The sequence below is a fragment of the Sorex fumeus genome, unplaced genomic scaffold (genome assembly GCF_029834395.1).
Source record: "Sorex fumeus unplaced genomic scaffold, SorFum_2.1 ptg000006l, whole genome shotgun sequence".
Taxonomy (NCBI): Eukaryota; Metazoa; Chordata; class Mammalia; order Eulipotyphla; family Soricidae; genus Sorex; species Sorex fumeus.
In genome coordinates, this window is record NW_026606063.1 from 4,963,636 (window position 1) to 4,991,174 (window position 27,539).

Here is a 27,539-nt window from a genome sequence, read left to right on the forward strand (position 1 = left end):
CGGGACCTGTGCCTGGCGCAGGCCCCGCAGCCGATCGCCGAGCGCGGCGGGCCGGGATCCTCAGCCGATCGCCGAGCGCCCGGGGTCCTCAGTCGATCGCCGAGCGCGGGGGGCCGGGCTCCGCAGCGGGTCGCAGCGCGCAGGCGCGGCACGGACGGCGGCGGCGGCGGCGGCGGATCGTGCCGGGACTCGGCGGCGCGGCGCGGCGCGGCTGGCAGGCAGCGCGGGCTGGGCGCGGGTCAGCAGCTCCCCTGGCCGGGCCCCGGGTGGCGGGTGGGTGGGGGGGGGAGGCCTCCGCGCAACGGGCCGGGCGGGGCGCGGGGCGGGGCGGCGGCGCCCGGTAACGCCTCTCCCCGCGCAGGCCGGCGTCCGGGGCCTGGAGCGCAGCGCGCGCGATGGAGCCCGAGCAGATGCTGGAGGGGCAGACGCAGGTAGGTCCCCGCGGGCCCGGGGCCGGGGTCGGCGCGCCGCGACCCCGCCGGCCCCGCTGACCCCGCGCGCCGCGCTGTTGTCCCGCAGGTCGCCGAGAACCCGCACTCCGAGTACGGCCTCACCGACAGCGTCGAGGTAACTCGGCGCCTGCGTCCCCGCGCGCCGCGCGCACCTGCGCCCGGGCCACCTGGGCGCGCGGGCTGGGGGTGGGGGGGGCGGGGAGGATGCTGCGCCGGCCGAGGGGACGGCGTGGCGTGGCGTGGCGTGGCGTCGCGTCGCGGGGATCCTGTTCCGTTCGTGCGCAGAGAGAGAAAGGGGCTCTGAGTCCGGAAGGCCGAGTGGCCCCCCCAAACTATGTGAAAAGTGCACGCTTGACCCGGGGGTCCTCGCTGCATGGTCTTTTGGTTGATCAGTGTGCCTGTTGGGGGGATGGCTGGGGTATGATTGCCCCTTATATCGAAGAAATTCTTTTTTTTTTCCTTTTTTTGGCTTTTTGGAGTCCCACCCGGCGATGCACAGGGCTCACTCCTGGCTCATGCGCTCAGGAATTACTCCTGGCGGCGCTTGGGGGACCCTATGGGATGCTGGGAATTGAACCCGGGTCGGACGCGTGCAAGGCAAGTGCCCTACCCGTTATGCTACTTGCATTTGCGTGCAAGGCAAACGCCCTACCCGTTGTACTATCTCGCCAGCCCCTGAAATTTATTTTCTTGATGGTAGAACTAAAATGCCGGTGGAGCTCACTTTTTTTTTTCCTGGTATGGTTGAATCAGTAAGTGCCATTGGAAAGTATTACATAGCAGATACTTTAAAGGAAAAAAAAATTTTTTTTTTTTTTAATCACAACCAAAGATGTTCAGGGATCACTCACTGGTGGTCCTCGGAACATATATGGTGCAGAAATCCAATCTGGGTTCACTGCATGCAAAGGAAAATGCCCCTCCCCACCTAAATTTTTTTTTTGCTTTTTGCTTTTTGGGTCACACCTGGCGAAGCACAGGGTTACTCCTGGCTCTGCACTCAGGAGTTACTCCTGGCAGTGCCCAGGGGACCATATGGGATGCTGGGAATCGAACCTGGGTCCGTCAAGTGCAAGGCAAATGCCCTACCCGCTGTGCTATCTCTCCAGCCCCGCCCACCTAAATATTTTTAAATTAATACTACTTTTTACCTGCTCCCTCTTATAATTTTAAAATATGAATGCACTTCCTGGACTGGAGAGATAGTGTACTAGGTAGGGCCTTTGCCCTGTACTTGGCCGACCTGGTTTCGATCCCTAGCACCTCTTTTGGTCACCGCCAGGAGTGATCCCTGGGCAATGCCCAGTGTGGCTCAAAACACAAAAATATGTTAAATTTATTTATTTTTATATTTTACTTTTCTGGGTAGGTACATTCGGAGTTTATGAGGGTTACTCCGCATTCTACCTCATCTGGTGGACTTGGGGGGCCATAGAGAGTACTGGGATTCAACTTCACTGGGCTGTGGGCAGGGCAAGCATCCTACCCACTCTCCCGCCCCAGAGAGAAAACAAAACTGAAGTTGTTCTCTTAAAACTTGAGTGTCGGGAACTGGAGCGATAGCACAGCGGGTAGGGTGTTTGCCTTGCACGCGGCCGACCCAGGTTCGATTACCAGCATCCCATATGGTCCCCTGAGCACTGCCAGGAGTAATTCCTGAGTAGAGAGCTAGGAGTTACCTCTGTGCATCGCTGGGTGTGACCCAAAAAAAGCAAAAAAAAAAAAAAACCAAAACTTGGGTGTCATTGACTTGATGTAATTGACATGGAACGGTTATAGGTGTACAGTGTAATGATTATGGGGCCTGGGCAATAGTTCAGCGGGTAGGACATTTGCCTTGCATGCGGCTGACCCGGGTTCGATCCTTCGCATCCCATATGGTCCCCCAAGCACCTCCAGGAGTAACCCCTAAACATTGATGGGGTGTGAACCATAAGCAAAAAAAAAAAAAACAATGTAATGATTAATGTGTTTAATGTGATTCAGACGGGTTACAATTAACCTAGATAATATTTAACATCTTATATAGATGTTACATAGAATTCTTTTTTTAGTTGTTTTTTGGGGTCACGCCCAGTGGTGCAGGTCTTATTCCTAGCTCTGGACTTGGGGATCACTCCTTGCAGGGCTTGGGGACCATGTATGATGCGGACATCTCGTGTACCCCGAAACTCCAACCATTCTCAGGGCTAACTCCTGCCTTCCTGCTTACGGGTGACCCCTGTGCTCAGGTCTCTTTGGCCCTGCATCCTTGTTTTTTTAATTTGTATTTATTTTTTGGTTTTTGGGTCACACCCGGCGTTGCACAGGGGTTCCTCCTGGTTCTGTACTCAGGAATTACTCCTGGCAGGGCTTGGGGGACGGTAGGGGATGCTGGGAATCGAACCCAAGTTGGCCATGTGCAAGGCAAAGGCCCTACCCGCTGTGCTATCGCTCCATCCCCTGCATCCTTACTTTAAATGATCGAATAGCATTCTACTGAGTGATTCATTTTTTTTTCTTTTTTTTCTCTCCTTGGGTTCTTTTGAGTCATATTGTGGTGCCTGGAGCCTTGAACTCTTGGTTCGTCTGCTCCAGGGTCACTTCTGGCAGCACTTGGGAGATCTTATGCCAAGCTAGGAGCCGCCTGGGGCGGAACGTGCAAGGCAAGCCCCTTAACCCACTCTGGCCCCGTGCGCTGCTGCTTTTTTTCCATCAGCGGACAGTTTGCATATTTTTGGCGAGCGGGATGCTCTGAGGAACCCCACGCTAAGCCTGCTGGGCTGGGTCCCTAGTAGCTACACCTGTTTCCATCCCCGGCAGCAGTGGACCCTGTTCCCTTTCTATTTCTGTTTCTGTCGTCCCATTCTAGCCGACACTTACTGCCTATCTTTTTTGGGGAGATCGCCCCTGGTGGTGCTCAGCGACCACATGGGGTACCAGGGATCGAACTCAGGTTGGCCGTGTGCAAAGCAAATGCCCTACCTGCTGTACTGTCACTCCGGCCCCTATTTCTTGTCTTTTTGAGAGTAATTATTCCAGCAGGTCAGAGATGTCTCATGGTTTTGATTAGAATTTCCCTCGTGATTCCTGGTGCTCTCTCTTGGCTTCCCGTGTCTTTTGTGTTTGTGGTGGTTTACACCCGTCAATGAATAGGGCCAGACAGACAGCACGATGGGCTGGAGTAATGCTTTGCATACTGGGGGACAGAGTTTTAGCCCTGGTACCTCATGGTCCCCAGAGCACTGGTTGGAATGACCCCCAAACACCCGAGAGAGCGGGTTAAAAATAGGACAAAAGCAAAGACATTTATGTTTGACCAAGTGATGGGTTGGAACATTTCCGAGAAGGGTAATGGTAAGGGCAGTATTATTGGGGGACACAGACAGGGGTGTTCAGGGAAGGCCTCTTAGTGGGGCTCGGGAGGGAATCTTTCCCGGCAGTGCCTGTGGGAGTGGGGTCCGGAGACTGAGCTCGGGTCTCCTGCGCGCAGGGCATATGCAGACCCCAGCGCCAGCATTCGTCCTCTCTGGTGGCTTTGTTTGCTTCGGCTGGGGCGGGTCCTGGCTGTGCTCAGGGTTCACTCCTGCAACGCATCTCCTTACCCCCCCCCACCCCCCGGGCTGTCACTCCAGCCCAGTAAGGTGTTTGGCGTGTGTTTTTTGAGGGGGCCATACCTGCAGTGGCCGAAGGTTGTCTCTAGCTGGAGGTTACCAAACTAACCTCCCTTCCTGCCCCCTTCTTTCCCATGGGGGACCCCATGCAGCACCCCCCCCCCCCGCCCCCGCCATCCTCGCTCTCAGTTCCCAAACCCGGAATCCGTGTTTCTCAACCTTCCTCTGCCCGGGGCCCTGTTCACTGTTTCCTTCCTGCCTGGGCAGATGGGCCCCGTAGTCTCCCTCCTCTGTTGCCTCAGTTGACATGATTTCCACCTGTGATCTCCTTGGGGGGTCTTTGGGGTCTCGGGAGGGGGGGGTCCACGCCCCAGATTGAGAATCTCTGAGGAGTAAGCAGAGCGTTCCCCCAGCTGCAGCCAGGGCTCTGCCTGCCCTTTCTGGGTCTTTCCTGTGTACCGCTGGGCCCATGTGACGGCCCAGGTCTCCTGCTTCTCTCTTCCTAGCTATTGTGATGGCTGAAAGTTCCGGAAGCCCTGCCAGCCGGCCGCTGTGGGCTTGGGATTCCATTCCATTGTAATTTTGTGTTTGGGGCCACACCTGGCGGGGCTCAGGGACCCCTATGGGATACTGGGAGTCCACCTCGGTCGGCAGGCGCCCTTCATGCTGTCCATTGCTAGGGCCCCCTCCGTTGGAATCTGCTTATTGTCTCACTGTGTTTTCCTAGCTGGTTGCTAAAAGCTCTGTGATTTGCCAATTTACTGAGTTGGCTTTCTAGTGGCGGTTGACAGCCTTACAGTCCTTCCATTTCCTCTTTCCTGCAGTCTGTACCTAGTGTGGTTCTGTAGGTTGGAAACACGGAAGCTTATTATAATTGTTTTGAAATGTCGATTATCCCAGTTCCTTGAGCCCCTCCAGGAATGACCCCTGAGCACCTTCGGGTATGGCTCAAAAGCACCTCAAGTTCATTTCCTTTAGGTTCAAATAAGGGATCGCCCACCTTTCTCCTCTTACCCCTTTTTGTGAGCTCTTTATTTGCGTGTGTGCTGGTGCAGATTTCCTTGGGTACCCACATCTTGCTGTCTCAAGGGCCGGCTTACAGCTCCCTGTCCTGCCGGGGTGGGGAAAGGAATGTGGCAGCTTCTCAGTGGGCCTGGCCTGTGGCACCACGGGAGACCCTGGCCTTGCCCTGCCAGGCCCCGGAGCTCCTGAGGGTCTTCGAAGGTCCTTCCTTTGGCCTTGTTCTGGAGAGGCACCTGCAGGTGTCGATCCCCTTCTTGTGGTTGGTGTAGGTGACCGCATTACCATTCCTGTTTTTGCTTCTTTATAAGTCATCGCTTTTCTTGATGATTTTGAGATTTCATTTTAAGGTTAATTAATTTTGTTTTGAAGCTGTTCCTGGCAGTGCCCAGTGCTTCTGCCTGGTTCTGCACCCAGAAAAGACTCCTGGCAATGCTTGGGAGACTCTGGGATGCCTGGGATTGAATCCATGTTGGCTGTGTGCAAGGCACGTGCCCGACCCACTGCTCTGGCCTCGTACTGCAGAATTGTTTTTAAATAGTTCGATTATGATGTGTCTTAATGGTGGTGTTGCTTTTTTGGCCACGTCCAGTGGTGCTCAGGGATCACTACCTGTGAGCTCTGGAGCCACGTGGATTTCCTCGGGTGGAACCTGGATCAGCCTTGTGCAAGGCAAGCGCCTATCCACTATGCCGTCTCTCCTGGCGGTGCTCAGGGTTCACTCCTGGTAGGGCTCGCGGAACCATATGGGTGCCAGGACTTGAACCCAGGTCAGCTGTGCAAGGCCGATGCCCAGTCACTCGTGCCCGGAGGTTGGTTTTAAGCTTTGCGGCGACCCGCAGAGCTTATTAGTCGAAGTGTGATTCCCTTCTTTGCTGTATCTCACCCCTTGCTCCTTGCTGATGCAGCGGTGGAGTCTTTCCTTTTCTGGTCAGAGGATCAGGAACTGCCCTTGGTAGTGAGTGAGGGCGCCAGGCTCCAGCCTCCTGCTCCTTCTGCAGGCCACAGTCTTTCCCGCCGACCTGGCCTAGTTGTCTCAGCCCCTTGTTTGTATCCTGGGAACAGCTCCTGCAGCTGCAGAGGGGGTCTCCATGACTTTTTTTTCCCCCTTTGTTTTTTGGCCACACCAGGCAGTGCTCAGCACTCAGGGCTAACTCCTGGCATGCTCCGGGCACCATCGGGGCAGCCTTACCTGCGGTACGACCGCTTCGATTCCTTATTCGTCAATTTCCAAAATGGTAAATTCTCCAAAAGAAGGCAAAGTTTTCCAGTCAAATAGCTTGATGTCGCCTCCAGTTGTGAGATGAATCCAGGTGGCTAAATTGGGGGTTGATTTTGCCAGTGACTTATAATTAAATCCCAGTTATAATCCCTTTCTAGTCCCTGAGATTTGCCTTCTTATTGGTCGTCATTTTTTGTGGTAATTTTTTGTTGCGCACTATCACCAGTGTAGGTGTTTATAATGTTTGTGCATGTTTTTTTAATTCACTAGAGGATAGTAGAAAATGAGAAGGTTAATGCAGAAAAGTCATCCAAACAGAAGGTGGATCTCCAGTCGTTGCCTACCCGTGCCTACCTGGATCAGACTGTTGTACCTATCTTATTACAGGGCCTTGCTGTGCTCGCAAAGGAGAGGTAAGGGCCTGTTTTGTTTTGTTTAGTCTTTTGGCCGTACCTGACTATGCTCAGGGATTATGCCTGGCAGTGCTTGGAGGACACGTGGGATGCCGGGGATTGAACCCAGGTCAGTGTCATGCAAGGCGCACGCCCTGTTTGCTGTACAGTCGCGCCAGCCCCGTGAAAGGTAAGAGCCTTGCAAATGGAGTCGCCAGAACCAGCATCAACAGAGGTTGAAATGATGTTCCTTATGTAGGGGTGTTTGTGTGTATGTGTGTTGTCTTTATTTATTTTACTTTTTTACTTTTTGGGTCGGTCACACCCAGCGATGCTCAGGGGTTACTCCTGGCTCTGCACTCAGGAATCACTCCTGGCGGTGCTGGGGGACCATATGGGATGCCGAGGATCTAACCTGGGTTGGACGTGTGCAAGGCAAATGCCCTATCCACTGTGGTATTGCTCTGGCCCCCTAGGGTTTTTTTTTTTATCTATATATTTTTTGCTTTTTGGATCATACCTGGCGATGCACAGGAGTTACTCCTGGCTCTGCACTCAGGAATTACCCCTGGCGGTGCTCAGGGCACCATATGGGATGCTGGGAATCGAACCTGGGTCGGCTGTGTGCAAGGCAAACGCCCTACCCGCTGTACTATCACTCCAGCCTCTAGGGTTTTTTTTTTTTTTTTACGTATATAAAAATTTATGGCAATTAAGTGTTCTTTCTGAAGAAGTTAACCATAGCTGTGGACACTACATTTTTTTCCCTTCTAGTCATAGATCACATTGCATGTTTGTAAAGATTTCTTATTTGATGGTGTAATTTTGCATTTCTGTCATACTTAATACTATGACTTGAAATACTTTATAGACCATAATAAATGATAATGCTACAGTTTAACTGTTGTCTTACTGTTGGAATATTTCAGTTCCACTTACCAGTTTGAATTTTCATGCTTTTTTGACTTTTTAAAAACTATTTTCGCACAGCGGGTAGGGCATTCGCCTTGCACGCGGCCGACCCGGGTTCGATTCCCAGCATCCCATATGGTCCCCCAGGCACGGCCAGGAGTAATTCCTGAGTGCATGAACCAGGAGTAACCCCTGTGCATCACTGGCTGTGACCCAAAAAAGCAAAAAATAAATAAAAATAAAAACTATTTTCTTCACATAAATTTGGTGGAGTTTTTCTAAACGAAGGACATGACTATTCATGGTATGGAACTCAAACCAGGATGCTCAAAAGGTTCCCATCACATTCTCTAATGTCGTCATTGCCTCAACATCATAAGTGTTTTTTTTTTTTTTCTTTTTGGGTCACACCCAGCGATGGTCAGGGGTTACTCCTGGCTCTGCACTCAGGAATTACACCTGGCAGTGCTCAGGGGACCATATGGGATGCTGGGAATTGAACCTGGGTCAGCTGCATGCAAGGCAAACGCCCTACCCGCTGTGCTATCTCTCCAGCCCAACATCATAAGTGTTTCCTTTTGTCCAGTTTGTTTGAATTTACTAGCAAGGTTCTAGTTATTTCTTTTTACTGTTTTTCCCCAGTTCTACCCTTTTTGTGTGTTTGTAAGCCAGTTCAAGAAGAGAATTATTCTTTTTTAACTATACTAGTCAGCAGCCATAAAACCATATTTGTTTTATTCAAATAATAGTAATGCATGATGAAAATACATCTCATTTTACACTGAATCATTGAGAACAGGTAGATTTAATCGCTTATAAAAATTGTGTGTGTGACTATTAACTTGTTTTTATTATATTGATAAAATGTGGCTACAAGAAATGTCTTGGCTCTGCTACGGACAGTTAAAACATGGGCATTTTGATGCTTTTTTTTTTTTTTTTTTTTTTTTTTTTGCTTTTTTGCTTTTTTGCTTTTTGGGTCACATCCAGTGATGCCGAGGGTCGACTCCTGGCTCTGCACTCAGGAATTACCCCTGGTGGTGCTCAGGGGACCATATGGGATGCTGGGAATTGAACCCGGGTCGGCCACATGCAAGGCAAATGCCCTACCCGCTGTGCTATTGCTCTAGCCCCTTGATACTTTTTCTAATGGTGTTTAGCATATTAGAATCTGTAATTTTATTTAAACACTAGGAAAAAATTGAAGATTTTTAGTAAAACGCTATTTTGTGGGGTGGGGTGCCCGTATCGCAGTGCTCCGGGGTTATTTCTGGCTCTGCTCGGGGATCACTTCTGCCAGCAATCAACCCAGTTCGGCTGCATGCAAGACAAGTGCCCTGGCTGCTGTACTCTCACTCCGGGCCTAGTAAAATATTACAAATACTGTAGCACTGTCCTCCCCTTGTTCATCGATTTGCTGGAGCGGGCACCAGTAACGTCCCCATTGTGAAACTTGCTGTTGCTGTTTTTGGCATATTGAATGCTTGCCAGGTTCTGCTGTGTGGACGGCATACTCACACACCTGCACAGGCTTGAGCTCCTCATCCCTGGGAGGAGCCTCTGGGCCTTTACACCCCCTTAGCCCCCCAATTATTACCTGTGTTTGCCTGATCCTGAAGGATACTTCAGTGTTAAAGGAATTTTTTTTTTTTTAATTTTCTTTCTGAGTCACACCCAGCAATGCTCAGGGCTCACTCCTGGCTCTGCACTCAGGAATCATTCCTGGCAGTACTTGGGGGACATGTGGGATGCTGCGGATCGAAAGGGGATTGAACCTGGATCAGCTGTGTGGAAGGCAAAGACCCTCCCTGCTTCAGCCCCCTGGGGGGGTGCTTTTGAAAATGGTACAAGTCAGGGTTTTTTTTTTTCTGATGATGCTATTTTAATTGCATTCATCTACCGTAGCCTTCTCAGTTCAATTTCAGATTTTCTCTTTTTTTTTTTTTTAATTTTTATTAGTGAAACACCATGAGGTACAGTTGTAGACTTACAGATTTTTGTGCTTGGGTTTCAGTTATACAGTGATCGAGTATACAAGTCAGGTTGTTTGGGTTTTTTTTTTTTTTTTGGGTCACACCCAGCGATGCTCAGGTGTTACTCCTGGCTCATGCACTCAGGAATTGCTCCTGACGGTGCTCAGGGGACCATATGGGGTGCTGGGAATCGAACCTGTGTTGGCCATGTTGGCTGCGTGCAAGGCAAACGCCCTACCCGCTGTGCTATCGCTCCAGCCCCACAAGTCAGGTTTTGATAGACATTTTCATGGATAGATTTAATAGGCATTCCCCAGCCTTTCTTCTTTGGACTTGTTTTTACAGTAAGAATAATTTTGTATTTGGTAAATCAAGATCTGGCATTTCTTAAATTCTTAAATTCTTATTATTATTATTTAATTATTATTAAATTATGTTTCTTAAAAAACATTTCTTAAATGTTTTTTGCTTTTGGCGCCCACACCTGGCAGCAGTGGTCAGGGCTTACTTCCGGCTCTGTGCTCTTCACTTCTGGTGGAGTTCAGGGGACCACACGGGACGCTGGGAATCAAACCTGGGTCAGCTGCGTGCAGGGCAAGTGCCTTACCCACTGTCCAATCTCTCTGGCCCCACATTTCTTAATTTTAATTTATTGTTATTTATTTTTTGACTTTTTGGGTCATACCCAGCGATGCTCGGGGGTTACTCTTGGCTTTGTACTCAGGAATCACTCCTGGATACTGAGGATCGAACCCGGGTTGGCTGTGTGCAAAGCAAATGTCCTCCCCGCTATGCTACTGTTCCAGCCCTTATTTTTAAAATGTGTTTAATTGGTGAGGTATAATATGTGTGGCAGCATCAGAACTGTTAAAATGCTCAGTGAAAAATAGCAGTGACTTTAAACGTAATCAAATGTGAGCAAATGTGTTACTGCTTTTCCTGACGTCCCTTGGGGAGTTCTTCTTCCTGCTGTGGGGATCCTGTCGCCGCCTTTCTCTTCTGCTCATCTTACTGAGGAATAGACTTAAACAGGGAATCACAACTCATAGGTGTGCAGTTTGATGCAGTTTTTCAGAAACCAGGCGTGACCGTGTCACCTGGAAGAAACTGAACACTGCCGAATTCTACCCTCTCCTGCCGTCAGTGTCAGTGTCATCACCATCCTATTGCAGTTTTTAAAAATTTGGTTGTCAGGGCTGGAGCGATAGGTAGCACAGTGGGTAGGGCGTTTGCCTTGCATGCGGCCAACCTGGGTTCGATTCCCAGCATCCCATATGGTCCCCTGAGCACCGCCAGGAGTGATTCCTGAGTGCAGAGCCAGGAGTAATCCCTATACATCGCTGGGTGTGACCCAAAAAGCAAAAAAAAAAAAAAAGAAAGAAAAGAAAAGTTTGGTTGTAGAACTAAGCTGATAACCAGATTTATTTACGAGGGTTTTGGACCACGCCCAGTCATGTATAGGGGCGGTTTCTGGCTCTGCTCAGGAGAGACTGATACTCACCATGACGGGCTGTGGGCAGTCAAGGGCTTTCTGCACACTCTGGCCTAGCTAGATTTAAACTATAGAGAAATTGTGTCTCTCTTAAACTCTTGTCAGCTAACTTGCTTGCCTCTCCTTCTTAACTTACTGCATATGGCCTTTGATTGCATTTTGGAAATTATGTTGTGAAAGGTGTGTTTACATTATGGGACAAACACATCTAGAATGTACATTTCTAAAATTTGGATTTCTTTTCCTTTTCAGGCCACCAAATCCCATTGAATTTCTAGCATCATACCTTTTAAAAAACAAGGCACAGTTTGAAGATCGAAATTGACTTACTGGGAAGAGCAGAAATACTTGGTTTCTACTGTAGATTTACATGATTAAGAGGCAGCTTTAATTGCCGTGATTCCCTGTCGTGATTCCCTCACACGCCCCTTTTGGAAGTGTCAGAGCCTTCAGGACAACGGAACCTGCATCTGGAGTTGCAGAAGAAAACCTGTCTCCCTCATTTTGATTTGTTTGTCATACTTATTTAATGAGTGTATTCTGTGCAATTTTCTCTGATTGCCTTTAACCTTGTTTCTAAAATGACCTTCAAAATAAACCATTAAAACATCCTTTTAAAGTAGTCTTTGTTATAGATGACAGATATTTTATCCGGTTCAGTAATTTTCTTGACTTGTCCTTTCCTGTGTCCTCGAATGCTGGTTTGACAGCATTAGTGTGAGAGACACCAGATTCAAGTACAGTATTTCAAAGTCTCAGCCAGGTTTTCTCAAGGTTGCCTCTAGATGACCAGGAGGGTGGGAGCTAGGTATCTTTTGAGGGTGCAGGATAGTACACCCAGCATCGCTCAGGGCTGACTCCTGGCTCTGTGCTCAGAGACCCCTCCGGATGGAGCTCGGGAGACCCTATGTCATTCTCACAACCGAACCTGGGCCAGCCGTGTGCGCACAGATGTCCTACCTGCTGTACTGTCTCCGGCACGCCTGCCCGAGCTTTTGACAAGCAGCGGCGGTGAGGGGAATGCAGAACATAGTTGGAGAACTAATGTGAGCATCGTGGAGGGCTGATCGCGTGCTCTCGTGCTTCTGTGCCTTAGGAAAAGTAGCTCTTTGGGCCGGAGCGATAGTACGCAGGGAGGGCATTTGCCTTGCACGCGGCTGGCCCAAGTTCAATCCCTGGTATTCCATATGGTCCCCCAAGCACCGCCAGGAGTAATTCCCGAGTGCAGAGCCAGGAGTATCCCCTGAGCGTCATAAAACGGGACGCAAAAAAAAAGCAAAAAAAGACAGTTCTCGTTGAAAAAAGCAAAAAAAGACAGTTCTCGTTGAAAGCCATTCTGTGAGCAGCACCCCCCTTTTTTCTTGAATTACCTCTGTTCCAGCAACTCTGCCCAGTAGATATTGTTCCCATTTTTCAGATAAGGAAACAGGTTGGGGGAGGTTAAGTGGCTTGTGACCACCCCGCTGGTACTGCTCAAATGGGCATTGTAAGGCACTAACGCCAGTGTGTTCAGGTACTCGGAGAAGTACTTGCTTGAGTTTAGTTCATATCATCTCATTTTTTGCACCAAGTACCACCAGGCAGTCTTTTGGGTCTGCTCACCCCCTCAGAGATGAAAAATCGAGAAAACAAATGAGCTCCGGGAGAACTGTTGAGATGTTCAGAGGTTAAAGCCCTCGCATGAGGTTACCCGGGCTCAATCCCCAGCACTGCATGGTCCACTGAGCACTGGGAGTAAGCTCCAAGCTCTACAAGAAAAAAATTAGCTGAAGACAATCCAGGTGGCAAAAGGTTCAGTGGAACAGTGGTTCCAAGGGCAGCGACTTTGCCCCTTTGTTCCCGAAGGATGTTTGGTTCTGGCTTTCTGACGGTCACCGCAGAGGTGCCTTCTGTGTGGAGCTTAATGATGAGATTCTGGTGACTCAAAAGCTCAGCCCTACCCTGCTCCAAGCAGTCCTGTTCGAAGTGTGGGTTGAGTGCGGGTTGAGAAACTGCTTTGGAAGAACATCAGAGATTTGCATGTTAGAAACCGGAACTGGGCTGGAGCGATAGTACAGTGGGGAGGGTGTTTGCCTGGTAAGCGGCAGACCCGGGTTCAATCCCCAGCATCCCATATGGTCCCCAAGCATGGCCAGGAGTAATCCGTGAGTGCAGAGCCAGGAGTAACCCCTGAGCATCATCGCTGGGGGTGACCCAAAAAGCAAAAAAAAAAAAAAATGGAGAAAAAACTTGGAGCATTAAAAAGGTTTATTTTTTTCGGGGCTGGAGAGATAGCACAGCGAGGAGGGCGTTTGCCTTGCACGCGGCCAACCCGGGTTCGATTCCCAGCATCCCATATGAGCACCGCCAGGAGCAACTCCTGAGTGCAGAGCCAGGGGTAACCCCTGAGCATCGCTGGGTGTAGCCCAAAAAGCATAAATGCCCTCCCGTTGATCGTCGATTTGCTCGAGCGGGCCCAGTAACGTCTCCATTGGAGACTTTGTTGTTACTGTGTCTGGCATATCGAATACTCTCGGTAGCTTGCCGGGCTCTCCGAGAGGGGCGGAGGAATCGAACTCGGGTCGGCCATGTTGGCTGCGTGCAAGGCAGACGCCCTACCCGCTGTGCTATCGCTCCAACCCATAAAAAAAAGTTTATTTTTTCGGTCTATACTCTGTGCTCAGGGCGTACTCCCTACTCTGTGCTCAGGAACGGCTCCTGGAGGGGCTTGGGGGATCTATGTGGTTCTGGGCATTGGACCCAGGTTGATTGTGCAAAAAGCAAGAATCTTACCTTTGTGCTATCTCTCCGGCCCTCATTGATTTTTTTTTCCTTTTTGGGTCACACCCGGCGATGCACAGAGGTTACTCCTGGCTCTGCTCTCAGGAATTACTCCTGGCAGTGCCCAGGGTACCATATGGGATGCTGGGAATCGAACCTGGGTCAGCCGCGTGCAAGGCAAATGCCCTACCCGCTGTGCTATTGCTCCAGCCCCTGATTGTTTATTTTTTTAAGATGGAAATTAGGGAGTTTTGGGGGGTTGCTTTTGGAATACCCAGCTGGTAGTACTCAGGGTTTACTCCTGACTGCTCAGGGATCACTCAGGGACCATATGAGATGCTGGGGGTTGAATCAGGGTTGGCCTTGTGCAAGGCAAACACATTAACCTCCTAGAAAGTTCTCCTTGGGGGATGGAGGGAGTATAAGCTAGGGCACTGGCCCTGCAGGCAGCTGAATGGGTTTGATCCCCGCACCCTGGTATTAGGCTCCCAGATGTTTCTTACTCAACCTAATACTATGCTCTTGGTTCAGTGCTCAGGGGTCACTCCTGGGAATTAAACCCAGGTTGGTTGTTTGCAAGGCCAATGCCTTAGCCTGTTGTACTGTCTGGCCTCTTCAATGGTATTTTGCTTTTGGTTTGGGGCCTCACCCAGCAGTGTTCAGGGTTTCCTCCTGACTCTGCTCAGGGATCACTGAGCCAGGGGTGCTGGGGTCAAACTTCCTGGCTTGCAAGGCCAGAGTCCCACCCACTGTGTTCAGTGCTGTTTTAGTACTGAGTGAGCTCTCAAAACTCGGGCTGGGGAGAAAGCGCAAAGGTTCATGTCATGCTCTGCATGCTATGGACACCCAGGGTCCATCCTTGGCACCTCGAGGTCCTCTGAGCACCCCTGGGAGCCAAGAGTGACCTAGATGCGGGGGGTGGGGGGGTGGAGGGGTGGGGAGAGGGGGTTGAAAAACAGAACAGAAAGAATAACAAATCTTTTGACTGATTTTATTTCTGGGAAATTTTTTTTTTTTTTTTGCCTTTTGGGTCACACCTGGCAATGCACAGGGGTTCCTCCTGGCTCTGCACTCAGGAATTACTCCTGGCAGTGCTCGGGGGACCATGTGGGATGCTGGGAATCGAACTCGGGTCGGCCGTGTGCAAGGCAAACGCCTTACCCGCTGTGCTATCACTCCAGTCCCTATTTCTGGGAATTTTAATAAATTCAGAAGTGGCTGGAGTGATAGCACAGTGGTAAGAGCCTTTGCCTTGCTCGCGGCCCGACCCGGGTTCGCTTCCCAGCATCCCATATCGTCCCCCGAGCGTGGCCAGGAGTAATTCGTGAGTGCATGAATCAGGAGTAACCCCTGTGCATCGCTAGGTGTGACCCAAAAAGCAGAAAAATAAATAAATTCAGAAAAGTTTTATGTATAAAATTTTATTGCAGAAATATACAGGCTTGCTCCTACAAGCCCGATTGTTCTTCCTTGAATACTTATCTCATTTGTTTCTATGTTTCTTTGCCTATTTCTACTCTGGAGAAACCCATGTTTTTTTTTTTTAAATATTTATTTATTTTTAGGCTTTTTGGGTCACACCTAGCATGTTCAGGAGTTACTCCTGGTTCTGTCCTTGGAAATTACTCCTGGCGATGCTTGGGGGACCATAGGGGATGCCGGGGATCGAACCTGGGTTGGCCACATGCACATTCCCACCCCAAGAAACCCGTGTTCTTGACACATTCCTCCGCTTTCTTTTTCTCTCGTCTCACATCTTTCTAAGCAAGTTTCCTTCAATAAAAACCACATCACTTCACTAAAAATAAAGCTCCAAAAATAAAAGACAACTGTTTCTTTTGGATTTGGGGGACACACCCCACTGTACTCAGGGCTTACTCCTGGCTCTGCACTCAGGAATCACTTCTGGTACACTCAGACCACTATGAGGGGCAGGGGATCGGACCCTGGTCAGCCACATGGAAGACAAAATCTTTTTTTTTTCTTTTTTATTGGGGGGTCACACTTAGCAATGCACAGGGGTTACTTCTGGCTCTGTACTCAGGAGTTACTCCTGGTGGTGCTCAGGGTACCATATGGGATGCTGGGAATCGAACCCGGGTCAGCCACGTGCAAGGCAAACGCCCTACCCACTGTGCTATCTCTCCAGCCCCGGAAGACAAACTCTTTACCCTCTGTCCTGTCAAGCTGCAATAAGTACATGATTTTATCTTGTAGAAACCACGAAATGGTTTAGTCCAGTGTCAGGTACATGGAAAAACCCAGTTCTGCATTGCAGACGTACTCTAGTGCTTTTGAGTGATCTCCCTGGTTCCATATGATGGAAACTGGCAATAATTATACAGTATTTTAGTTTTTTTTTCCGCTTTTTGGGTCACACTCGGTGTTGCACAGGGGTTACTCCTGGCTCTGTACTCAGGAGTTACTCCTGGTGGTGCTCAGGGGACCCTATGGGATGCTGGGAATCGAACCCGGGTCGGACGCATGCAAGGCAAACACCCTACCTGCTGAGCTATCACTCCAGCCCCTGTATGGTATTTTCAAACTGCTTTTGGGGATCCCAGATGATTTATATTAATATGGATCTTGCTTAATTGAGGGGCTGGAGCGATAGCACAGTGGGTAGGGCGTTTGCCTTGCACGCAGCCAGCCCTGCTGAGCCGGGTTCGATTCCTCCGCCCCTCTCAGAGAGCCTGGCAAGCTCCCGAGAGTATCTTGCCCGCACAGCAAAGCCTGGCAAGCTACCCTTGACGTATTCAATATGCCAAACACAGTAACAACAAGTCTCACAATGGAGACGTTACTGGGCCGGGCTGGAGCAAATCTAGGAACAATGCGAGGACAGTGCTACAATGTTACAGTGCTACAGTGCTTAATTGAGGGTAAATGGGTCAATGAACAGTTTCAACTGAATACTGAAGAGTCTGCCCTTCAGTAAGGCATCCAGAGGAAGATCAATAGCAGTAATGCTGGAATATGTTGAGAATGTTCTAGAGAAAATAAGACTCTATGCTCTCACTTCGCTTGGCTTTGTGTTCTTTGCTGAATTTGACCACTGAGATAGGTTCTTTGGGGAGAATTTGGAGACTCTCCCAGCGGGAAGAAGCTGACTTTTAAATGAGATTACTAGTTTGGAGTAAGCATCGAGTTTTGCTGGAAGCAGAGGATAAGAACCAAGATCAAGGGCCCAGGGATAGCAGAGTGGGTTGGGCTTGGGCGTTTGCCTCGGGCTTGACCACACTGCTGGGTGTGGTTCCTCCACCCAAAAAACCGAAAACCGAAAAGAAAAACCAAACCAAGAACAAAGATCAAGGGTTTCAGATACTGCTGCTGTTTGCTTTTTTTTTTTTTTTTGTGGGGGCGGGGGGGGGGGGGTTGGAGTGCGGCTCACTACTGTTCTTCCACCCCAAGCATGGCTTGAGGGACCACGTGGGATGTCGGGGATCAAACCTAGTTCGGCCACCTTGTAAGACGCGGACCCTTACCAACTGTGCTCTCCTGGGCCCTGCTGTCTGCATTTGACAGACGAGAAAAGGAAGATTTCAGGTGAACCTACCAGATGCCCAAGATCACAGACCAATATTCTAGTTTCGGGGTCCTAAAATAAGAAGGTTTCTAGTTCACTGCATTCAATGTCTTTATAATTTTTAAGTCTTAGAAGTAGAACCAGCAGTAAGCGCTGTCACAATAGCAATACCATATCAGTGAGAACAATTCTTTCCTCCTCTTGAAATTTCCAACGAGAGGATTTTGGTGTCATCCATTTTCAGTGCCTTTTGGTACTCTAGGGAACCCACCCCGCCAATCAGACCCTTTCCTTTGGTTTTGGGGCCACACCAGGGGGTTCTGGGGAACCATGTAGGCAAAACACTGCTTTTTTGTTTTGTTTTTGCTTTTGTTTTTTTTGGGGGGGGGGGTTTTGGGTCACACCGGCAATGCACAGTGGTCACTCCTGGCTCATGCACTCAGGAAGTACTCTTGGCGGTGCTCAGGAGACCATATGGGATACTGGAATCGAACCCAGGTCAGCCGTGTGCAAGGCAAATGCCCTACAAGCTGTGCTATCGCTCCAGCCCCCAAAACACCCTTTTTTTCTGTTCATTCATTCATTCATCATCCTGTTATTCGTCAATTGCCTCGAGCAGGCCCCAGTAACGTATCTTTCATCCTAGCCCTGAGATTATATTCAAAGCTCTTTCTGTTATCTCTTAATTAACTACTTGTCATGTATGTTGGCTTTTCTCCTTCCTTTTGATTTTGGTTGCATAATATGTGTGCATGTGTAAATATTTAGCAAATGAAGGGTGGGAAAGAAAATGGTCCATACTCAAGAGAAAAGGGCTTCTTCAGCTTGGAAGAGGCAAAGTACACCCTTGAGTAGGGAAGTGAGGCCTATTCCTTAGGATGGGGCCAGGCCGCATGGTCGCAGCCAGAGAGGCCCAGAAAGGCCAGAGGCTAAGGAATCTCTGGGGAGGTGTGGGCAGACGCTGCTACACAGTATCCTAATGTTTGGGCAAGTTACCGTGAAGTGAGGTTAAAAGTTGAGTAAAGGGGCTGGAGCAATAGGACAGCGGGGAGGGCGTTTGCCTTGCACAAGGCCGACCTGGTTCGATTCCCGGCATCCCACATGGTCCCCTGAGCACCGCCAGGGGTAATTCCTGAGTGCATGAGCAACGCCGGGTGGAACCAAAAAAAAAAAAAAGTTGAGTAAAGAAGCAGATTTAGGGGGCCTGGAGCGACAGTATGGTGGGTAGGGCGTTTGCCTTGGACGCGGCTGACCCAGGTTCGATTCCCAGCGTCCCATATGGTCTCTTGAGCACCTCCAGGAGTAATTTCTGGGCATCGCTGGATGTGACCCAAAAAGCCGGGGGGGAAAAAAAAAGCCAGCAGATTTAGGGTGTCAGAGTTATTGTACAGTGGGTAGGGAGGGCACTTGCCTTGCACGCTGCTAACCCGGATTTCCATTCCCAGCCTACCTGCAGAGCCAGGTAGGGCCAAACAGACAGATTTAGTTTGCAGAGAGCACAGGGTTTAAGGTGCTTGCCTGGCCTGTGGTGGCTGTGGCTGTCTCTGTACCATGCATGCCCAGGACAGAGCCAGATGCATTGCCCTGAACTCTCACCAGCAGTGCCAGTTTGGGCCTCAACCCCCACCCCCCCATTCCCTACCCTGTCGTAAAAGGAAAGAAAATGCCACTCTTGGGAGACTGAGGTGAATGACCTTAGAAAGATGCGTGAGAGTCAGGAATCTCCATAATCCACTTTAGGATTGAGGTCACTTAATCCTTGGACCTTAAATTGAAAAATGGAGGAGTGGAAACAGCATAATATCCTTTATTTATATTCTTGGGTTTTAATCCACTGTACTATCTATCTCTCTGGTCCCATCAGTATAACATCCAGAAGAAATGAGTTGTAAGTTTTTTTTTTTTTTTTTTGCTTTTTGGGTCACACCCGGCAATGCACAGGGGTTATTCCTGGCTCTGCACTCAAGAATCACTCCTGGTGGCGCTCAGGGAACCATATGGGATGCTGGGAATTGAACTCAGGTCGGCCGCGTGCAAGGCAAACGCCCTACCCGCTGTGCTATTGCTCCAGCCCCATGAGTTGAAAGTTTTTTAAGGGCTGATTGGTAGTAACAGAGGTAGAGCTCTTGTCTTGAAATCAGACACTGCGGGTCAAGCCTGGGTCCATCCTGATCCTGGGGGTAGCACATGGTCGGCCAAGCACTGTTTGAGCTCAGAGCCAGGACTAGCACCAGCGTATCCTGGGTGCAGTTCAATCCTCCACCATGTTTTTTGGGGAGTGGGTGGGTAGCACCCTGAGGACTTGTGGAGGCCTGAGCTCTGGGGTTGTTCCCTGGGAGCTGGGTGGGGGACCATCTCTATGTGGTGCAGGGAATTTAACCTGGGTCAACCCTGTGCACTGCAGCTGTAGCAGTGTACCTGTTGTAGGATGGCTCCAGCCCCGCCCCCAATTAAAAAATTTGGGGGGGGGGAGCTGGGTCACCCTGAGAATTTGCTGAGGGTGAGGATGGGGACAGTAGGTTCCCTACTGAGGGCAGCTGGGGTGCTAAGGAAACCACGTAAGCTACCCCAAATTATAGTTTACTTTTTTTTGGGGGGGGTGGCGATTTGGGCCACATCCCACGGTACTCAGGTCTTACTCCTGGTTCTGCAGTGACAGGTCATTTCTGGGGGGGCCGGGGACCCAACCTGGTTCCGCTGCGTGCAAGGCAAGCGCCCTACTCAGCTGTACTATTGCTCCGGCCCTATCACTACTATTCAAAAAATTTTTTGGGTCATCTCAGGTTGCTCCCGGGCCACTCCAGGTTTGGTGCTTGGTTGTCACTCCCTGCAGGGCTGGGGCTGGAACCCGGCTTCCGGTGTGTCTGGCAGCTCTTTTGAGCTCGCTCCTGCCCTTCAAATATGATCGGGACACCGGGGAAACTTGAATATGTGGGTGTCCAGTTACTTCTTTGGACTCTACCGGGGATCTGTCAGTGCCAAACTCAGATGTTGAGCAACTTTTTTTTTTTTTGAACTCCCTGTTGAGGGGTGGTCTACTTCAAGAGACTTCCTGGGGAGGGGGGCTCAAGATACTCTGATTAGCGGATTCTTGGGTACTTCTAGAGGAATTCTTGGCTCCTGACACTTGCTGAGTCCCGGGATGGGTCCAATAAAAGTGTCCTGCGACCCTCCCTCCGGCTGGCTCTGTAACCCCCTCGCCAGTAGCCTCCGGCCCCCTCCGGAACGCCCTGTCCCCACTTTAGGGATGGGAATAACCGAGGCCGAGCTCCCCGGAGAGGGCGGCCAGCCCCCGCAGCAGTCCCTCACCGGACCGGCGACACGTCTACGGAGTCAGGCCGGGATGCGAGGGGCAGAGGGGGGTGTGGGGGGGGGGTGGCCCCGGGGGACACAAAGTAGCATTCGCCGGAGCCCGGGCCCGACCCGAGCGCCCGCGGCCGGGGGCATCCCGGAGCGCGGCCCGGGGTTGCGGCTCCCCCCCCCGCCCGCGGCGGGACCCCCGGGCGGGGGAGGGGGAGGGGGCTGCCCTGCGGCTGCGTCCCGCTCGCCGCGCCCTCCCCCTGCCGCCCGAGCGTGCACGCCGGCTGCTCGGCGGGCCCGGCGGCGGCTGCTGGGCATGCTCAGTGGGCAGCACCGGGTGCAGCGGCGAGTAAGGGCGCGTCGGCCCGGCCGGGGGAGGAGGGGGGAGGCCCGGCCCGGCCCGGCCCGACCCGGCCCGCCCGGCCCAGCTGCCGCGGCCGCCTTCCGCCGTTGGGCTCGACGCGCGGCGCGGGCGGGCGGGGCGGCGCCGGGCGCGGGGGTGGGTGCGGGGCGCCCCGCGGGGGGCGGGGGCGGCGGCGGGGGGTGCGGGGCGGCGCGGGCTGGGGGCGCGGCGGGGAGGCCGGGGGCCGGCGCTTTCCGGGCTCGGGCGCGGCCGCCGCGGGCCCCGTCTTCCGGAGGCCGCCCCCCTTCGCGGGGACTGTCGCTGTCGCCGCCGCCTCCTCCTCCTGCTCCTCCTCCTCTTCCTTCTCTTCCTCCTCCTCCTCCTCCTCTTCCTCCTCTTCTCCTCCTCCTCCCCTCCTCCCCTCCCCCCTCCACCTCCTCCTCCTGTACCACCTCCTCCTCTTCCTCCTCCCTCCTCCTCCCTCCTCCTCCTCCTCCTCCCTCCTCATCCTCTACCACCACCTCTTCCTCCTCCTCCCTCCTCCTCCTCCGCCTCCCGGGCCTCCTCCTCCTCCTCCTCCTCCTCCTCCTCCGGGGCCGGCCCGGTCCCCTCCCCGCCGCCGCCTCCTCCTGGGCTGGGCCGCGCGCGGCGCCTCGGCCCCCCCGCCCCCGCCCCCCACCCCTCCCGGCGGAGCCGCTCGCGCCGCCGCCGCCTCCTCATTCATCCTCGTGCACCATAGGCGGCACCGGCGCCAAGATGTCCAGCCGAGTGGTGTGCCGGGAGGCCAGCCACGCCGGGAGCTGGTACACCGCCTCAGGTAGGGCCCAGGCCCGCTCCGGCCCGGCCCGGCCCCGGCCCCGCGCGGCGGCTCGAGGGCGCGGACGGGCGCGCGGGGGCCGCGGGCCGCGGCGGGGTGGGGGGACGGGGCGCGCGCGCGCGTGCGCGTGTGTGTGCGCGCGCGCGTGTGTGTGTGTGTGTGTGCGCGTGCATGTGCGTGTGCGTGTGCGTGTCTGTGTGTGTGCGCGTCTCGGGGGTCCCCGCCCCGGGCACGGCGCCCCGCGACCCCCGCACGCGGCCGGGTGCCCGCAGGTGAACGGCGCGGCCCGGCCGGCTCGGGGCTGGCCGGGCCCGGGTGGGGGTGGGGGTGGGGGTGGGGGCGGCCACGCCGCGGCCCGGTGGCCTCCCGCGGGCCCTTTGCTGGCCCCTTGGCATTGTCCCGGGCACGTCCCGAGGGGGCCTCCGCGCCGTCCCGAGCGGCCGCCCCCGTCCCCCTCGCTCCCCTCGGAGCGGCTGCCGGGGCGTTGTCGGGTCCCCGCGGGGCGCGGGCCGCCGCGGCCCCGGCCGGGGAACCTTTGGGCGCCCTTTATGTAAGAAAGTGCCGGGACTTCCCCTTTAATAGGGCGCTTGCGAGAGCCCCGGCTTTGCCTGCGATTGTTTTGGCAGGAGTCACATTTCTGGTAAGTTAACAAAGAAAGTTCCACGGGGATTCTTCAGAGTTTGCAGGTTTTTTTTTTCCCCTTTTCCCCTTGGGGTGTGTGTTTTTGGGGAGGGGGGTGCTTTGCTTTCTCGGAGCCGGCCTCCTCTTGCCCCTCTGGGTCTCAGATCCCGGTCCCGGCCAGCCCCCCACCCCCCACCTGCAGATGGTTGCATTGCAGGGTGGTTTGCTGGGTGAGAAGGAGATGGGCGAAGAGAGGAAGCGTTTCTCGGCTGGCTAAACTGGGAAATGCTCGCCCTGGACTGACTCACGAGGATTTACAGTGCTGGGGAGACACAAAAGAATCCCGCTGGCGGCCCCGGAGCTAAGCGAAGGGCACTGAGCGCGTCCGGTGGGCCGGTGGGGTGGCCGCCTCCGTCCCCACGTCCCCACCAGCAGCTCAGGTTCTCCATAAACACTGCACCGGTTTGCAGTGTCAGGTGAGGTGTCCTGGGCCTTGTGTGGGGCTGGGCCCCCCCGACTCCTGGAAGCCGGTGGCAGAACAGAATTGAGAAACGGGACTTCCTCTTGGGTCCCTGCTCGGACCATCGCCCTGTGCACGCCCTGTTTAGTTTATGCAGTGACAGGCCTTTCAGGGTTGTCAGTCACCAAGGTTTTCTCCTTGAGTGTTTGGAAAAATCCCCCTTCCCCCTCCAGCCCGGAGTGCTCAAGAGACCACTCCTTGGCTGGCTTGGGGGCCCCTAGGTGGGGCTTGGGGGTCCAGCCCTGCCTGCTGCCCAGTCTCTAACCTGCCTTCTGTCTGGTTTGAAGAGTTTGGAGGCCTCAGTGTGCACTTTCCTGGCCATCTTCTGGTTTACTTCTTTTGCCTCTTGTTTTCATGTTGTTTCCAGGCCACACCCGGCTACGCTCAGGGCTGGCTTCTGACTCGGTGCTCAGGGAGCCTTCCTGGCGCTGCTCTGGGGACCCCCACCTGGTGCTAGCTGCTAACTTTGAGACTTACCTGCTGTGCAGTAGCTCAGGGCCCTGCTTTTGTTTTTCTTCTTTTTTTTTCCTCGTTTTTTTCAATAGGTGAATGTTCTTAGGACTCTTTTTTTTCTTTTGTAGTGGGCAGATCTTTTTCTTGGGGGGTTAGGGGACTGAATCACACCAGGCAGTGCTCTGAGGCTACTCCCAGTGGTGCTTGGGGCACCAACCGAGGCCTGGAACAAGCAGGCTCAGCCTTAATTCCTGCTAAGGGATTATTCCTGGGGACCGTTTGTGGTGCAGGGAATGGCCCTGGGTGGGCTGCGTGCAAGTCAGGTGCGTCAGACCCACTGCACCGTCTCTCTAGTCCCAGTTCCTGTGCTGTCTGACTCTCTTATGGGCGTTTTGAGCAGTTTTTGGGTGGTAAGATAAGCCAGACTCCAGACATTGGACTTGACAAGACTTCTTCATTGCCTCAGTCGAAGCCGCCTCCAACATTGTGTGCCTGGAGAAACTCTTCATCAGTCACAGGGAAAAGTCGCTACAGTGGGCTCCCCAAGTTGCTGGTTTCCTTAAATTCTGAATGAGATCAATAATGCCATTTTGGTAATGTGAATTGTCATTGCCCTTAAAAAAAAAAAGACTCAGGACCCAGGAGGTGCCTCAGAGCTGGCTGGATGGAGTCCAGGCTCTGGGGTGGGAACCTTGAGGTTGGTCAGTTTCCCTGACTCTCCCTTCAAGCACGTTGGGGTGTGGCCACACCAATTTACATCTATATGTGTGAATGAGACTCAATTTTTTTTTTTTGCTTTTTGGGTCACACCCGGCGATGCACAGGAGTGACTTGGTTCATGCACTCAGGAATTACTCCTGGCGGTGCTCGGGGGACCATATGGGATGCCGGGAATCGAACCTGGGTCGACTGCGTGCAAGGCAAACACCCTACCTGCTGTGCTATTGCTCCAGCCCCGAGACTCAATTTTTATATTTATTTATTTATTTATTTTTGCTTTTTGGGTCACACCTGGCGATGCACAGGGGTTCCTCCTGGCTCTGCACTCAGGAATACCCCTGGCGGTGCTCAGAGGACCATATGGGATGCTGGGAGTCGAACCCGGGTCGGCGGCCTGCAAGGCAAATGCCCTACCCGCTGTGCCACTGCTGCAGCCCCCGAGACTCCATTTTTAAAATTTAATTTATGATTTGCTATGTATGTGTCTGAGGGGGCAACGCATTGGGCAGTGCCCAGGGCCTCCTGATGGCTCTGCTCAGAGATCACTCCTGGTGGGGCTGGGGACCATATGGGGCGCCAGGAAGTGAACCAGGGCTGGCCTTGTGCAAGACAAGCGTCTTACCTGCTGTCCGCTAGCTCTGCCCCTGATTGTGACTTTAAACTTGGATCATAATTAAGGGTGAATTTGAATCAACCGAGTAGACAAAAGCTTACTTTGTATTGTAAAAATAAGTGAAGTAAACATGGGCTTGATTTAATCATTTTCTGTGTTTGATATTTCATTGTGCCTGTATTCGTTTCATTGACCATTGGAAAAATTCTCCTTGTATTATTGTTTCCAAAGAAGACTAATCCCTAGCAGTGCGAGTAATAAATGTGCTTGTAGATGGTCATTCTGTGACTCCTGTAGCAGATTGTGTCCCCCATATAAAAAAATTTAATTACCGGAATAAATGAAGTCACATTTACTTCAATTATGTAGCTGGTTTGGTGGGGAAAATATATACTATGTACATGTATATGTTACGTGTACCCATATGCCTTTTTTTTTTCTTTTTGGGTCACACCCGGCGATGTAAAGGGTTTTCTCCTGGCTCTGCACTCAGGAATTACTCCTGGGTAGTTCTTGGGGACATGGGATGGTGGGGATCGAACTTGGGTTGGTCGCGTGCAAGGCAGACGCCCTGTGCTATTGCTCCAGCCCCTGTCTTCTGTTTTTTGAGGAGGGTGGTCTGGGCACATACCTTGCAGAGCTCAGGACTTCCTCCTGCTGCTGTGCTCTGGGGACTGTAATCAAGCCAGGAGTCCAACCAGGATCTTGTAAGGCAAGCACCTCTGCCCCTGTGCAATCTCTCTAGCCCTTATTGTTAGTCTCTACTTGTCCATTGTCGTACCATAGATTTGTTGACAGAGGCATATCCTGCCATAAAGGAATTAACTTAAAAAAATTTTTTTTTTCTTTTTGGGTCACACCCGGCAATGCACCAGGGTTCCTCCCGGCTCTGCACTCAGGAATTATTCCTGGTGGTGCTTGGGGGACCGTATGGGATGCTGGGAATTGAACCCGGGTTGGCCGTGTGCAAGGCAAATACCCTACCCACTGTGCTGTCACTCCAGCCCCAACAAGTTCACTTTTTAAAATTTTTTGAGTTACACCTGCTGGTGCTGAGGGCCTGCACCTGGCTAGGTACTTGCAGGACCTTCGGGTGTTGGGGACTCGGGGAGTGGGAGTTGGGCTGCCTGGAGGCTCAGCGTCTTCTCTGGCCAATTTAGCCGTCTCCCCTCCCTGGCCTTAGGAGTTTACAGAAGAAGTTTGCTTTTTGGGCCATACCTGGCCGACTTAGAGCTTATTTCTGACTCTGTGCTCAGGATTCACTCCTGGTGGTGTTCACGGTTCCATATGGGGCACCAGGGATCAAATCTAACTTCACTACAATCTCTCTGCCCCAAATTTACCTTTTAGACTTGTTTTGGCAAGTATCTGGTGGTGCTCAGGGCCTACTCCTGAGTCTACATGTAGGGATCACTCCTGGCGGGGCTCAGGCAACCATACGGGGCAATGGGATTGAACCCTGTGCAAGGCAAGTGCCTTACTTGCTGTATTCTCCTCGTCAGCCCCCACTTTAGAAGTTTTATTTTATTTTTATTTTTATTTTTTTGCTTTTTGGCCCACACTGAGCGATTCTCAGTGGTTCCTCCTGGTTCTGCACTCAGGGATCACTCCTGGCGGTGCTTGGGGGACCCAATGGGATGCTGGGGATCGAACCCGATTTGGCCGTGTGCACAGCAAATGCTCTATCCGCTGTACTATCTCTCTGGCTCCACTTTACAGGTTTTAAAAGGGAGTAATAAGATAAGAAACAAATATAAGATAAATATAAGAGAAACAGAGAATGCTTTTAGGGATTCTGAGGGGGGGTGAAATCCCTTTAAGACGGAACTTGAATTGTGCTCTGAAGGAAAGATATTTTTGATAGATGCAGAAGAGGAGGAGAGGATATTGGGAAATGCCACAGAGATACAGAGAAGTAGGTCAGTTGAGTAAGAATGGAAGAATTGGGGCCGGGGAGAGAGCACAGTGGGTAGGGCGCTGGCCTGGCATGGGGCTGAGCTGGGCTTGGTTCCCGGCCCCGCTGACGGTCCCCTGAGCCCTGCCAGGAGTGAGCCCCGAGCACTGCCAGGTATGCCCTCCAACCCAACCCCCCCCCACCCCCAAGAGGGTGGAGAATTAGAATCCCGGCTCTCCCTCTCGCTGCCCGAGTTCGTGGACTCGATTGGCGATCAGTTGCCTTTTGTTCCATTCTCCCCTCGCACCTGTTCCAGTCTCACTCCCACCCCCAATTCTGGTCTCACGCTGCCCCTCATTCCCGTCTCCTGTCTTTCCCGCTCGTCTCTCCGTGCTCCCTCTCGCAGCCGTGTCTCTCGTCTCTCCACGCTCCTGCTCCTGCTTTCTTCCCCTCCGTTCTTCTTCTGTCCCCCTTGCTAGTCTCCCCGTGCTCCATCTTGCCGCCCTGGTCTCTAGGCTCTCGCCAACTCCCCAGCGCTGGGGGTAGACACCACACCCCATCCAGTAGCAAAATCAGCATATCAAAAGTCCTCCTTCCTCTCAAGGGCGAAATACCACTTTGGGGATTTTCTCCTCTCCTTAGTCCAGTAACTTACTTAATGTCTTAATTGACATCTTAATTCTGCTTCTTAATATTATTTTGTACGGACACAGTAAGAGACACATTGAGCTTGTAGGGCGGCGGCTCTCCTGGGAACATCTCGCTAAAGATCTCAGACTACAGTGCTCAGGCTGGATTAATCATTTTTAACCCTAGCAGGGTCCGAATCTAGTTGTTACTTTTTGGATCATGACAGAATTTGTCCATGACCGTGCTCTTAGCTTACAGTTAAGCATTATGGCACTTTGGCCAGGCC

At 52.3% G+C, this 27,539-nt stretch overlaps 2 protein-coding genes across 3 annotated transcripts in view; both read left to right on the plus strand.

Moving 5' to 3' along the window:
* Nucleotides 1-211: 211 nt before the first annotated feature.
* DPY30 (dpy-30 histone methyltransferase complex regulatory subunit) lies at nt 212-11,666 on the plus strand. Its single transcript, XM_056126811.1, has 5 exons — nt 212-238; nt 362-431; nt 520-567; nt 6,558-6,700; nt 11,309-11,666. The coding sequence occupies exons 2-5, from the start codon at nt 396-398 to the stop codon at nt 11,379-11,381; spliced, it is 300 nt and encodes a 99-aa protein (XP_055982786.1). The 5' UTR covers nt 212-238; nt 362-395; the 3' UTR covers nt 11,382-11,666.
* Nucleotides 11,667-20,931: 9,265 nt separating this feature from the next.
* The window catches only part of MEMO1 (mediator of cell motility 1), a 110,999-nt gene continuing 104,391 nt past the window's right edge, over nt 20,932-27,539 (plus strand). The window contains exons 1-2 of one of the 2 annotated variants that reach the window (XM_056127131.1): nt 20,932-20,991; nt 21,725-21,802. In XM_056127131.1, coding sequence (XP_055983106.1) covers nt 21,742-21,802 — 61 coding nt within the window. In that variant the 5' untranslated portion in view covers nt 20,932-20,991; nt 21,725-21,741. Of the gene's footprint in view, nt 20,992-21,122; nt 21,142-21,724; nt 21,803-27,539 lie in introns of those variants that run through there. The other variant, XM_056127141.1, reaches the window with a different exon arrangement.

What these genes read in the sequence shown, in the direction of transcription:
- DPY30 (XM_056126811.1), top strand. Translation starts at nt 396, where the DNA reads ATGGAGCCCGAGCAGATGCTGGAGGGGCAGACGCAG. An exon ending in TGCTGGAGGGGCAGACGCAG is followed by an intron (nt 432 to 519) that starts GTAGGTCCCCGC and finishes GTTGTCCCGCAG; the next exon opens with GTCGCCGAGAACCCGCACTC. An exon ending in GCTGTGCTCGCAAAGGAGAG is followed by an intron (nt 6,701 to 11,308) that starts GTAAGGGCCTGT and finishes TTTCCTTTTCAG; the next exon opens with GCCACCAAATCCCATTGAAT.